Source organism: Eucalyptus grandis, chromosome 6 (assembly GCF_016545825.1).
Source record: "Eucalyptus grandis isolate ANBG69807.140 chromosome 6, ASM1654582v1, whole genome shotgun sequence".
Lineage (NCBI taxonomy): Eukaryota > Viridiplantae > Streptophyta > Magnoliopsida > Myrtales > Myrtaceae > Eucalyptus > Eucalyptus grandis.
In genome coordinates this window covers 49310752-49325332 of record NC_052617.1, presented here as the reverse complement: position 1 = coordinate 49325332, position 14581 = coordinate 49310752, and the positions used below count along the sequence as shown (strand labels likewise).

The following is a 14581-nucleotide window of genomic DNA, read 5'->3' as shown; positions in this document are numbered from 1 at the left end:
CGATCGACGGATATCTAAGAAGTTCTCCTTAAGCCGGGGCCGGACCACACGAACCCAATTCTCCATGGTATAAGATTGTACTGTCCAAATTATTCACTGCGCGACTCTTTTTCGAGCACTCGATTGAACCCGACACCTCATAATCTCATAAAATCAGAGAGATAAGTCGCATCTTATCATGATTTAGATAATGTTTACCGGGAAATCAAGAAGCTTCCGCTCAATAAACAAATTCGCGACCCGCCAAGTGGCGCCTCCCCATTGGCCCTCCTCCTGCTGACAAAGAGGGCCACGTGTCGCGCACCGTCCGCCGTAACTATCATGGCCGAAACGCGCGCCCACGGTTTTCCGGGGGGGGCCAACGCCCTTCCCTTGCCCTAGGAACCGAGTACACCCCACTACCGTTTCCCGGCCTCACACGTGTCGCCACGTGTCGCGCGCCGAGCCATCCGTCGCGGTCGGGAGCCGCAGCCATTTATGCGCGGTGGCGAGTTCATCTGCTTCCCCCCCATCGGGCGTCGTCGCAGCGTCAAAACCTGGTCCTCTCGCCTCCACTGAAGAAACCAAGAAGAAGAAGAAGAAGAAGAAGAAGCAGCAGCAGCAGCAAGAGAACGTCAATGGGGCTGTCGAGCTTTCCGGTGGCGGCGGAAGGGCTACTGCCTCTGCTCGTGATGAACGCGGCCCTCTCGGTGTCGCACGTCAAGAGCACCTGGAGGTACCTCCTCGACGCCATCGCCGGCGGCGTCGCGGCCTCGGCCTCGGCCGCGGCGGAAGCCGGGACCCCGCGCCCCCTCTCGCGGCGGCGGCGGCGAGGGGGAGGAGGAGGAGGAGCGGCGCGGAGGAGGAGGAGGAGGAGGAGGGTCCGCGTCAGGCGGTTCGAGACGCCGGCGGGGAGCGAGTGCGGCGGCTCCTGCTGCGTGTGCCTGTGCCGGTTCGAGGCGGAGGAGGAGGTGAGCGAGCTCGACTGCAAGCATTTCTTCCACCGGGAGTGCCTCGCCAGGTGGTTCGACAACGGCCACCGGACCTGCCCTCTCTGTCGCTCCGTTCTCTGAAGAAGAAAGGGTTTTACGACACAGAGAGATTGCTGACGTCCTTTTTCTTTTCCCGCGCGAGTGATGCGGTTTTCGCTTCTCCGTCGCGTTCCCGTTTGCGTTTTTTTTTTTTTTCGCTTCTTCTCCTTTGTTTTTGCCCCTTCACGTTGGTGTTTCCTCTTCTGTTTTTTCCCTCGGACTGTCTCGAGACAGGATTAGTAGGGATTTCTCTGGCAGAGCTGCCGGACATAATAAGAAGCTGAAGGGGTTTTCGACTTTGAAGTTTTGCGTACTTCGCCTGTGTTTTTCTTCCCTGAACTAACGCGCGAGGAAATCTGACGAGAACTCGACCTCGAATTCGCGCTCTGGTCCGACCTCTAAGACAGGACTTGCTCGAGTCTTGAAACGGTACTAACCTCGTGAAATGTTCTTACGTTTCAGACGAGGTGTGCTGGATCTCGGAAGCAAGAAGAACGTCAGAAAACCTGCGAGTCCGGAAATGTAAATGTTGCTAAAAACTAAAATGCAGAAGATTAGACTGAACCGACAGATATTTGCTCCAGATCAAACTGTTTTACCCTGGTATTTGCGGCATACTACTGCTACTCCACTGGTATTCACGAACAAAATGGCTAAAAGGGATAGAAATTTATGCAAGCAATCAGAGAGACTTAAGACAACAGTAGAAATGTGAAGGGACTCAATAGCGAGAAACCGAAAGCCAATGAATGTTTACCACCGCCATGACGGTTGGTCGAGTGGTCTAAGATTTTGATTCGTCAGCCAGAGGTTACGAGTTTCGATTTGCCAGTCCGCCCTCGATTCTAGGGTTACTTTGTTTAGTCTGCGAAGGACGTGCCTTGGCTTATTAGGTGGATCGCCGATCCTGCGCTGCATTGCGGTGGGACAGCAGTGACCAACTTGCCTAGAGGCAGGAACCAACATGGTTCAAGAAACCCCTTTTTTGTTCAGTAAAACAGAAGCTGACGAAAGATTTAGGTTGGGTTTTGGCATCGATTGAGCATCACGAATGGCCACTTGTTCTCCTCCCCAAACACCATGTCGACGACTCGACAGCCGTCTTCTTCTTTAATCTCTATATTTATACTCTTATTTTGGAACGTACTTCTCCTTCCAGCTACTTGGACGAGCTCCCCACCAGGTCCTCCCTCCTCTCTCTCTCTCTCTCTTATTTTTCTCTTTTTCTTTTTTTTTTTAAATTAATTATTGGAAAAAAGATATTTTCTGAGCATATGAGCGAGGGGCCCACCCACCGAGCCGTGAAATTCTCCACTGTCCATAAAGCATGGGGAACTTTTTGTTCATGTAAATCTTTCGTAAATTAAGTGCTCATTGTTCTTCTTTTAAGAGATTCTACTGTCGAATTCGTCAACCGGCATGATGGCGTGCAATTTACCCCACTTTTCTCATTGACTTTTTAACTACTACATCGTGGCGAGTCTGGCGACTGCTGATGCAATTTTAAAAAAATAAAAAATAATAGTACAAATGTCTTAAATCATAAAATAATTTTGATTGGCAGAATAACACTACAAAAATATTCAAAAAATGTTTGTAGAGAGGGTGGGAGAGAGTGGGAACGCCACCGCCACTAGCCGAACCTCGAAATCTTTTCACGCTTTAGTTTTCGCTACGTCACCATTCGTCGACTTGTTTGACATCCAATATCAGATTCTCTCTAAATTTGAGTAGCTATAATATTTTAGTATATATATAGTTTTCACTACATTAGCTATCGTACTACAATGAAACATTTCTTGTGAAGAAAGAGTTTCATTGCACGTGATCTGAATGGGGGAAAATGGATGTGTTCCTTCGATTCTCGATAGCATTTTTCTACTTCAGCGTTTGCTTTTTTACTTATGAATTATGTCCACTAAAACTTTTGATTTACACGGTTCAAGTCTTAAGAGGCATATACTTTGATTTTCTTTCAATTTTAGACACTGAAATTTGTTATATTATATAAATACTAAAATTAATAATTTTGTGGAATTTAAATATTATTTATAATTTTGACGAAATATTTTTATAAGTTGTGCATATGAGCCAATAAGAGCACATTTAGTAACGTTTTTGTTTTGAGAACGATTTATCATTAAAAATGATTCTTTTTAATTATGTTTCCAAGAACAATATCTAAGCATTTTAAGTCATTTGATTTGTCAAAAATTTTAATTCTTAAAATAGAATTTCATTTGACACTATTCACAAAATTTCTACTTCAAATAATTTTCTTTTAATTTTTAAATAATTTTATTATTTTTTTCCTTTTTTTTTCTTTTTTTTCTTTTTTTTTTTCCTTTCTTTCCCTTCTTCTTCTTCAAGGTTCTTTGGTGTGACCTTAAGATGTTCAAAGTGACCAACCGGATGAGGGCTGGCAACCTCACTGAAGCATCGCCGGCTCTTAGTGAGGCCATGCCTTGCTTAGCCAAGCGAGGTTTGCTGGTGGCTAGGGGAGGCCTAGGCAAGGCCTGCCTAGCCACTGGCAAGACTTGACCTTGTCGATGGTTGGACGAGCCTCCGACGAGCTCGCTAGACCTCACCCTGGCCTGGCGAGCCTCTAACGAGCTCACTGGACCTCACCCAACCAATTGTTGGCGACTAGCGACGGTAGACAGCGATAGCGGCAAACGGTAACGACGTCGGCAGTTGAAGAAGAAGAAAGAGAGAAGAACAACAAGAAAAAAGAAAAAGAAAAGAGAGAAAATAGGTTGGTTGTTTTTTAGAATTGTTTATGAGAACAAATAATCAACTTTTTTTTACTCCTTGATTCTGTTCCAAATCTATTTCCGAGAACAAAAAAAATAGAAATTTATTCCCAAGAACAAAAAATTTACTGAACAAATTTATATTCCAAATCTATTCCTAGGAACAAAAGAATAAAAATTATCATTGTTTGACAAGTTGCCAAACAGACTCTAAAACTCACCTCATAGAGGCATTAGTTCCTACCCTTGGAAACCGCTATTGTGTTGCTCTTAAAATTGCATTGAGCAACCATTGCATCACATGCCACTATTGTAGGTGATGTCCCAATCTGATTATTTTTTTTTTATATTTCAATTTAAATTTTTTTAATATGGTTGAGCGATAGTCCCTCATATTTCAGGCCAAAATCACATGATGTTTTTTAATATTATACAAGGTCTTACTATAACATACAATAACGTGTCTTACCGAAGGTCAGTAATCATATGAAATTTTTTAATATCACGGGACATTTTACCAAGTATTCAATAATCAAGACGTACTTAAGGCCAAGATCCTTATACTTTACTTTTTAAATATTTTCCAACGTCTTGTCCAAAAATGTTTTGTGGTACTTTAGGTCAATCATCGCATGCCTTAATATGTTAAACGATGTATTGCCAATGCATATGACACTCACCCATACTTAAAATGAAAATCTCATACATTAACTTTTAATATTAAACAACACGATTAGATTAGAAAAATATATACCAATTTATCTCATGCTATCATAAATTATGAATTATTTTCCATGCAAAGGTACAACGCTTCGTCATACTCCTGGCATTGCTGGATGTTTGGTAGATCAATACTGATGTATATCATATCTTTGTAAATTAACAATTTTATTTTGTACCAACGATTTGTGGTATGTCAAGCTGAAGTTATAGCATGCCTTTTAAAATAAAAATAAAAATTGAAAGACAGATGTTATGATATGAAGATATAGGCCATTTTACCGTACCGACATTTATTAAAAGCTTTTAAAATATTCGTGTGACGAATTGTCGTACCTAGGGCGTGATATAAACTCAAAGTATCTTTGCCATTTAAAATTTTTAAAAGAATGCATGATGATAGCTGGTTTTTGGTTGTTTGGTAACAATGATATAACCATAGGCAAATACAATCCGGTGATCCACATGGCATGTCCAATCAAGCTTCCTCCATCTTTTGAAATTTTCTTCGGTTTTTTCGCTTTGGTATAAATAATCCGCCTTATTAATTTTGTCACTGAATATTATTGGGACACTTGATAAGCATACTCGGGAATAATATTTTTATCGACAATTTACTGACTGTATATAACACTGGAAAGACAATACTTTGAAATTTTCGAAATACCTAGGAAATACCCAGCAAGCTTGCTTCTTATATTACCCTCACACAATCTTTTTCTCGTAAAAATTTGAAGAGCATGGGCTTTTCATTCGTGAAGTTTTTTTCAATTTTATGAAAATAAAAATACTTTTTGATTTGCAATTTTATATTTTATTAGAAAAAGTATTTAGTTCATTGAACTGAAAATTTCAAAATAAGAATAGACATTTCAAAAGCATATATGATTTGCAGTTGGATCCATCCATTTATACTTTTGTTATTGGTACCCCACCTTCTTATTTCATACGAAATATGAAGCCTCTTTTCATATAATTTCTATAATAGCATCAACACTTAAGAAAAATTTATAACTAAAATAAATTTCACAATGACATCTCTGAAATTAATTGTCCTTACAAGATTCAAATGCTTCTATTTTTAAAACAAAAGGAATAAAATTTTGGATCTTTTAAATTATTCTACAATGATTAATACCTTGAAAAATCTCAAACTAATACTACCATGACAAATTTATCCCAACTAATTATAAAAAACCTTAAACTAGTACATTTATGATAAATTTATCTCAAATTAATTTATTCGACCTAAAAAACCCCAAACTAAAAAATTTATGATAAATATACCTTCTTTTAAATTTGATTAATATCATAAAAAAATCACAAAAATTGTAACTGTAACAAATGAAACATAAAATCCCAAATTGGTATACTAATAAATTATCATGTGTCATTTAATTTAATAATTTGATAGTAAAATTTAATGAAAATTTTTTAACTTTACAAAATAAAAATTTGTTAAAAGTAATAGGGAATAAATTTGTCAAAAGTATATTAGTTTTAGATTTTTGATGATAAAAAAAATAGTTTTAGGTAAATTTGTTACAGATATGCACTAGTTTTTGAGGTTTTTGAGGTATTAACCTTTTTTTTGAACAAAAGAAAAGGATTTTGTGAATTTTTCCAGCGTTTGATGTACAGAAAATAAATCAATCAAAAACAAAAAAAATTCGATCAATGAAAAAAAAAAAAAAAAAAATTCTTTCACACGAGAAATCCTCCTCCGCTCCTTCACCTTCCTCTTCTCGCCTGCTTGCTCTTCCACCTCCCTCCGCCTCCCCAGAGTTCTCCTCCTCCTTCGCCTCTCCGCCTCCGGAGTTTCTCCTTCTTTCCCTCCCGCCTCCGAGGTTGACTATATTCGTCCGATTCGGTGGATTCACGCCTGTGGATTAATCGACCGAAGCTGCGCTCGATCCTCTCTCTTTCGGTAAGTCGATTCCTTCGCTTGGAATTATTTTAGTTTCTTGGGTTTTTGTTTTATCAAGAATTCGTGGTGTGGACTCGTCGATTTATACAGTTTTAGGTTGGTTGAGCTCGGGATATTTGAACCAGACATCGTAATTCTCTCTGAAAGATGAAGAATTCGTGACCATTTTGAACGGTGGCTTTGCCCCCATTTTCTCAGTGATTCGGTTTGGGTGGGTGTTTTTCGCGGTTCGATTCGATTTCCATCTCTTGGAAGTGTTGGTGTCAAAATTCTTAGAAGTTCAACCCAGGAAGACAATTTCTTCTATGAAATCTTCTATGGGAGTTATAGAAGTGAACCGTTATCGCATTCTTGCATACGAGTTCTTTGGCCGTAATCCACTCTACCTGTTCGATGAAATGCCTAAATGACATCAGAATGCATTCATTTGTTCTTTAACCTCGCGCGATTGGATTATTATATCTTTAGACGTCCACGTTTCTATGATATGATTATCCAATTAGAACTTGGCTCGTTGTAGCCTTATTATAGTTTGTCATTGCTCGAATCGATTTGATGATTCATGCCGTTTGTTGACTGAATGTACGATTGGAAAATCGTGTCTCATAGCTTGCAGATTTTCTTGAACTAGAATTGAGTGTCCAAAATGGTGTTTGGATATTGCTATGATTTCTCTCTATTTTGATTCCCTTTCCACTCTTGTATTCTGAACTCTGATAATGGCTTTGGTTGTGTATATGTGATGGCTGGCAATTGATGATGGAAATTCTACGGTGGTTGGAGACACGGAGTAAAACATTTGTGCGTCCTTTCAGTATGAAGGGCGCATATATGGTTCTAGCCCATGTCAACTCCATTGTTCAACTTCATATAAATTTGTACAAGTATTTGGTTGGTATCAGAATACGAGATGATATGTGCATTGTGCTTGTGATTGCTTAGTCTTGGCATGGAAGTTTTGCTGAGTTTTGGTTTGGAGCATTTAAGTGTACAGGCAAAACAATGGAATGGGCAAAGAAAATAAAAGAAAGTTTTCCTTACCATACGACAGAAAATATTTTCAATTTCAGCCAAACACCGAAAAATATTGTCATTTTTCAGGAAGACGACTTTTTTTTTTTTTCTGAAATATCATATTTTCTTGAAATAAATGCAGCTTTAGTGAAAGAGAGAACATGAATCCCTCAATCATCATTCATCTCCAATTTCTGTCTCATTAGTGTTAAATTCAGTGAAGCTTGAGAGATAGGTTGCCAATAGAGAATAGCACTGTCACCTTCTCATCTGCATCTCCCTTTGCTCTTTTTCAGTGATTTGAATTTGGCGGGGAGAGCATTTCCCTTTTGTACTGTTAAACTAAGTTCAGATGGCATATTGTCCGAGAGCGATGAAGAATCCCTATTGTTCAATTCAGTAAAATGGGTCATCCGGATGTGTATTTTTTTGTGTCCTTATTTTAAGTTGCTGGAAGCATTGTATTGCTATTGCCAATCTCAAATTGGAGTTTTTCCCTTTGAAGTATTAATTAGAGGGGCAATTTCCCTTCTTCATCTTGTGCAAACTTTTTTGAGATGTGTTAGGAGAGTTGGCATTTCTTGTTGGGTTTTTAATTTACATTTACTTAATTTGGTGTTCAGCTAGCTCCCTTTTTTATGAGAAAAAGCTAGATGGTAATTGATGTGTTAGCTACTGTTGTTGATGATTGACTTGCAGTACCAAGAAGACTTGATTTCTTTTCTACAATTAAACATTTGGGTTATACCAGTGTTTTTGTCTCCCATTGTGATTATAAATGAGTTTCTTTTGCATTTTCCCTTAAGTGTGATTACCTGGAGGCATGATCCAAGAGAAGTACAGAGCATGTCAATAATAGCTCATTGTAACATTTCCTTCACACTCTCCAGCAAAATTCTGTTGCTAACAAAGAATTTCTCATGTTAGTATTAGTGTGGTTCTCAGCCAGGCTTGTCATGCATAACATATTTTCCCTTTTTCAGCTGTGTGAAATTGAGTCATTTTGTACTTCACATTTACTTAATCAATACAGAGCAAGAGATTACTTAATAATCTTAATTCCTCCTATGATGTCATTTTAAGCTGATGGAATTAACTTCTCGCAACTCATTTTTCTTATCCTCCCTTTTTGAATGCAAAGTGACCATATGTGCTTTCTACATCTTTCTTATATCTGTGTGCTGTCTTTTTATGCAGTCATCATAGACATTAGAGGTGATGGCGGAGAAAGACAATGACTTGCCAAGAGACGCCAGGGTTGTGAAGTCACTACTGAAATCAATGGGTGTTGAGGAGTATGAACCTCGTGTTATACACCAATTCTTAGAGCTGTGGAATCGATATGTAGTTGATGTATTGACAGATGCACAGGTCTACTCTGAGCATGCTGGCAAGGCTGCAATTGATTGTGATGATGTTAAGCTTGCAGTCCAGTCAAAAGTCAATTTCACCTTTTCACAGCCTCCTCCTCGAGAGGTGCGTAAAGTGTTTATATTGTTCATTGTATAGATTTGTCATCATTGAACATATGTCCATATGACCATGGATGATCCTCTGTTTCAATGCATGATGTCTTGTTCATATCAGCTGTGGCAGTTTCTTGACGGAGTGAATTTGTGAATGGAACTCCGACCAGTGAGCAGAAACCATGTTAGGTTATAATGTAGAGTCCATTCAACTTGAGCTAGAGTTGACTCCCAGTCAGAATTTTGTCTTGGCATGATCTTGGCATGATGGCATTTGGCATGTGAAGACCATGAAATAAAAAATTTTAAGCTGCACACTTGAGTCCTTGCGAAGTCTGGACATTTGTGTTTGCTGTTGAATGTTCAGTAGTCTGATTCATTAATTATCAGGGGCTTATGTGTGTGAACAACACATTTATACGTCTGGTGTTTGTGTTTTACTTGTTTGATGTTACTGTACCAAGCGATCAAAAACCAATGCTGATGTTACTGTCTATCAGGTCTTACTAGAATTGGCTAGAAGCAGGAACAAGATTCCATTACCAAAGACAATATCAGGTCTCGGAATTCCACTTCCTCCAGAACAGGACACGCTGATCAGCCCAAATTACCAACTTGCAATCCCGAGGAGGCAATCTGCTCAGGCAATGGAAGAAGCCGAAGAAGATGAAAGAAGTGATGCCAATCCATCACAGGAGCAGAAAACAGATGTGCCACATAGTACGCCACAGAGAGTTTCATTTCCCCTCTCTAAACATCCCAAGTGATGGATCTGCATCCGCAGGTATGGTGTGACTGGGAAAAGAATTGGAGAAATTATGGGTCTGTCTGCTGACACGGTAGTTCATATTGGATCGTTTAATGTATAAGAATATTATGCAGTCTGCTGGCTGTATCCTAAGCTTCTCTTCCATCTTTGGTCTGCTCAGTGACAAGTTTGAAGATTGGTGTTTGTCAGCAACTGCTGTACCTGTAACTTATCTTGCTTAGAAGCAATCGCTGTTGAGCTTCTAGCAGCTGTAAAAAAAGTAGTTAGCTTTCCTTTATATTGTTCAAGTAGCAATGCTTTGTCAAAGCTGGAGTGCCAAGTAACGCATGCGAGTAGACATTGCTGCGGTGCGACTGGTTTATAAAACTTTGATACGAGTATATGGAGTTAACAGATTACATCGTCAAAACTCAAAAGAGCTTACAAAAATCATTACCCAGAATACAAATTTCTCTCAGGAAAGAAGTCCTACTACGATCCGACGGTTTTGAAGGACTCGTGAATGTGCCTCAAGGTCTCCTGGTCCCGATTCCACTCAGGAGCGGGCGCATTCACGAAGTGGGCGTAGAGCTTATTATTGGCACAGGTTACAGAGATTAAGCTGTGAGCACCAACCCCATCGATCTCGTACACGTAATACAGCTGCCCCTTCTCATCCTTCTTCTCCACCGATGATATGTTGTCAGCACTGGCGATGAGGTCCTGCAACTCCACGTCGGACAGAGCCAAATTGTTCAAGACGGCGTCTTTGGGAGCCAACTGCCTAAACCCGGCAAGGAAAGTCAGGTACTCCTTCTCCGTCCTCTTCTTGGGGTTGCAAAACTCGCTGTCCGTCCCGTTGGTGCCCTTCTCCACTTTCGAGACCAGCCGCTCTTTCCAACCGTCGGGCACGTCGTACACGTACTCGGCCGTGTCCTGCTTGCTGGCATTGCCACCATAGCCCCCGTAGTTGGCAGCACTGGCTGCTGTGCCGTAGTAGACACGGTAGGTCGCTGGTGGCGATTCGGCTAGGAAGGCGGCACGGTGGCGAGCACGGTGGCCGCCGCAAGGGCTGTGGCGGCAAGACCGGCGGCCGAGCCAGGGGAGGGGTGTTTGTTGGGGTGGGCTGAGATGTGAGTTTTGGTGGCGACGGTGAGAGGGCTTGGGCCGATTTGCCGGCGGCGGTGGAGGAGAGGATGGTCGATGGTGAGAGTGAAGTTGCCATGGTGGCGGTCTTCTGGTGGTGGAGAAGGATTGGTGGATGTGAGGGTCTCTGCAATGGAAGATGATGATTTTTCTCTTATCCAATGCTCTTCGCCAATTGTGACGTCATTTTGGGACGTGGTGGGTAATTATCTGCGACCAATGGCGGCTTGCCATCTCATCGGAACGCTAGGACCATTCCAAGCATTATTATTGGGCGAGGATAGATTTCTAAATTACACCTTCTCCTTCTCACAGAACAAAGGCTTGAAAATATGTACGCAGCAATATTTGAAAAGGGCTTTCAAATTTTTTAACCCAAGAGTGTAACTTTGACTTTTAATTCAAATGCGGAACATCTAAAACTTTTAAAAATAAATTATAGGAATATTGACGTGAATCGTTTATGACTTCTTTTGCAATTTTTTTAAGCTGAAGTAGTAATTTGAAGTTCGGCAGAAAAAAAATGAGAGAAAAAAAATACTTTTAGCTAAAGAAAAGTAGAAACAAAGGCGTTAGGCAGGCTCCATATCTTTTACCTTTTCCTAAGTCTTGTTATAATGGTGGTCATGTCATATCATGATAACGAGTACCAAATTCGAATGTTTGATTGGAAAAAGCTTTATAGTCTAATAGTAGGAGTCACTACTTGATATTTCTCTTTCCTAGACAAAAGAAAGCTTAACCACTCTTACACTAATCACTTTTTTTAGAAGTTTGAATTATTGGCTTCTTCCACTTCAAAACTAGTACACGCTACCGATGAAAAAGCACGTGATGAACCATTCTAATAGGTTGTGGCCCTTGTAGAGCACTGCATGAACGGTTGGGCTGACTCCTGTTTGGACAAAATAATAATGGTCACATTCCCATCATACATGATCCACAACTATTGTTCCTCCCTCACAAGAAATTCTTACAGGTACCAGATCCTTGGATTACATGGAGTTCACACTATAGATGATTATGATGAATCTGTTTGCGTGTGCTTGGATTTATGCATATAGGTTTTATCCTTTGAAGTGGAGAAGTACATAAAAAAAAAATTAATTGCTAGACTCTGTGCGGAATGATTATATTCAAGGAATGTCGAATTTTTTGTGTGTGCATGTGAGTGTTATATGAATGGACAGATATGTGGACATCTATGTAGTCTGCAAATGATCGCCAAGGGAATTCAAAGAATGCAGGAAAAAGCATAGTCCTATCAGCAATAGGTGGATGCTCCCTTGTTCATTATTGTGAAACAATATATGTGGAGTGTACATGTATATATATGAATGGATCTCTGTAATTCCTTTTGTGTAATGTGTCAATTTCTGCTATACAGGAACGCAAAAGAAGAAGAAAGGACAGATGAAGATAATACATATATATACGTAAATCACATCCTCGACCGGGCCGAAGGCATCCGACAAAGATGATAGGATGCACGGGATCGGATATCAGTTGCCGAAGAAGAGATGGAGCGTGGCCAACAAGAAAGAGCATAGGATGGCAGCAGCTCCGGACACACCCAAAGAGGGAGCTGATCCGGTGTCCAGCAAGATCGCCAGGGGACGGCGCCATTTCTAAACCTTGAGCCGAAACGCGGGTTGCCGCGGGCACAGAAAGAAGAGCAACCACAACGACATAAGCGGCCAAGAGAACCGAATTGAATGCGGTGGCCGCTGGTGCCATGGCTAAGAACTGACAGGGAGAGGAATGGAGGGCGCGTCTGCAGTGAATTGTGTGGAGAGTCTGCGAGAGCTGTGGGTACTACTTATAGCGGGAGACAAGCGTGAGGGGCACACGAGCAGCAGCATCATAAGCTCTGCCTTGAAGAAGAGAACATCTGGAGAGGGATGGGAAGTTGGACACCACTGAGGAACCGACAGAAACACGGGACGGTACAATGCGTGCGTGCTCTTTCTTCAATCCGAGGTCGTTATGGCTTAGCTTCGAAGTTCTTTCGCTTCTGCTTTGGAGTAAAGTAGGGCTTTTGGGTCTCCCTAAGTCTTCTCTTCTCTCTCCTTTCTCTTCCTTTCTCTCTCGTCTAAGCAATTGAGTGATGACGTAAGAGTCTTCGAGGCGCGGCCCAGCCCATTATCAAATAATGGGTCTGTAGAATACATAAAACATTTTGGGGTTAATACCTTAAAAAATCACAAACTGATATATTTATGATAAATTTATCTCAAATTATTTTTTGACCGCCAAAAACCCCAAACTGGTATATTTTTGACAAATTTACCCAAAACTGATACACTTGTGACAAATTTACCATATATTAATTTTTATTAATTTTTAATTAAATTAAATGACACATGACAGTTTATTACACTCGTTTGTCACAGTTTACAATTTTTGTGATTTTTTTGTGGTATTAATTTAATTTAGCGGAAGGTATAATTATCATAAATTTACCAGTTTTGGATTTTTTGTAATTAAATAAATTAGTTTTGGGTAAATTTGTTATAAATGTATAAGTTTATGATTTTTTATGGTCAGTTCGGGGTAAATTTGTTACAAATATACCAATTTTTGGTTTTTTATGGTAAAAAAAAATAATTTAGGATAAATTTGTCACATGTATACCAGTTTGGAGATTTTCAGGATATTAACCTAACTTTTTGGAGTCCCGCATGCACTTCTTCCCTCACCTAAAGAAAGAGGAGTCCTTACTCTGGCATTCGCAGCCTCCCCTTTGCCAACACTAATGAACATATATAAATGCATCTTTTTCCAACCAAAATCCAAACGCGAGATCCGTTCAACCGCGACGAGCAAACCTCTCCTCGCCATCCCAATTCACAGATCAACCCACACATTGTGGAAAGCAACAACTGTCACGTTCTCCCCCCAGAAAACCAACCCTATAAGAGACCGGCCTCCCCCTCCCAATCTTCCCCTCAGGCTGCATTCCAAGCGTGATTCGGCGATCAATCTCGAGACCCCCTTTTTTTTAGCGGAGAACAGCCCGTGAGGTTCTTCGCCGGTCGCGCCGCAATGGAAATGAAGAAGATCGCCTGTGCAGTCCTCTTCGCTGCCGCCTCCGTGACCGCGGTGATGGCCCAGGAGGAGGCCCCCGCGCCCTCCCCGACCAGCGGGGCGGCCGCCTGCTTGCCCGTGGTCGGAACCCTGGTGTGCGCCTCCCTCGTGTCCTCCATCGCCTACTACTTGCACTAGAGGCATATCAACCGTGTCGACACGATGGGGGAGGGAAGGGAGGCCAACTTTGTTTGTTGAATAAGAGCTCCTTCTTTTATATATCAATACGTTTCGTGGTCTCGTCTTTCTCTCCTCGTGTCCTTGTGTTCCCATCATATGTTCTTCGATAGAATGAAATAATAAAAAAGAAAGCAAAATGCCCCCACGTTGGGGATGTGCCTTCTGACCTTGTTGACATCTTCTCGTGCCATATTTAGCCCATGAAGTCAATATGACCTTCCCAGGTTCCAAAACCATTTGAGAAAAAAAGGTTGGGGGAAGGGGAGACTGGTGGTTTTGCTTTGCTTCCCCTCCCATCCCCTCCCCCTGCAATGCTATTTTTTGTTTATTTATTGCAATTATTACACTCATGTTATATTCGGCTCGCCGCATGCGGTGGTACAACAATACATAATAATCTCCCTAAATTGACCAAGATAACCATAGTTGCGTACGTATGCGTACTGGAATTCTTGCGCATGATGATCGTGGATTCGCCTTTCTTTTAACATGTACTGATATCCATTAGGCGGCAATACTAAGACACTGAT

General features: G+C 40.9%; 3 protein-coding genes across 3 annotated transcripts; 2 read left to right on the top strand and 1 right to left on the bottom strand.

Moving 5' to 3' along the window:
• Positions 1–374: 374 nt before the first annotated feature.
• Positions 375–1313, top strand: LOC104414133 (probable E3 ubiquitin-protein ligase XERICO). Its single transcript, XM_010025158.3, has one exon. The coding sequence runs from the start codon at positions 618–620 to the stop codon at positions 1050–1052; it is 435 nt and encodes a 144-aa protein (XP_010023460.2). The 5' UTR covers positions 375–617; the 3' UTR covers positions 1053–1313.
• Positions 1314–6202: 4889 nt separating this feature from the next.
• Positions 6203–9936, top strand: LOC104414134 (transcription initiation factor TFIID subunit 9). The gene is made up of 3 exons (XM_010025159.3): positions 6203–6410; positions 8622–8900; positions 9391–9936. Exons 2-3 carry the CDS (start codon positions 8643–8645, stop codon positions 9655–9657), a joined length of 525 nt encoding a protein of 174 aa, XP_010023461.1. The 5' UTR covers positions 6203–6410; positions 8622–8642; the 3' UTR covers positions 9658–9936.
• Positions 9937–9992: 56 nt separating this feature from the next.
• LOC104414135 (thylakoid lumenal 19 kDa protein, chloroplastic) lies at positions 9993–12521 on the bottom strand. Its single transcript, XM_039314642.1, has 2 exons — positions 12358–12521; positions 9993–10968 (listed from the first exon to the last, which is right to left on the bottom strand). The coding sequence occupies exons 1-2, from the start codon at positions 12519–12521 to the stop codon at positions 10131–10133; spliced, it is 1002 nt and encodes a 333-aa protein (XP_039170576.1). The 3' UTR covers positions 9993–10130.
• Positions 12522–14581: the final 2060 nt, after the last annotated feature.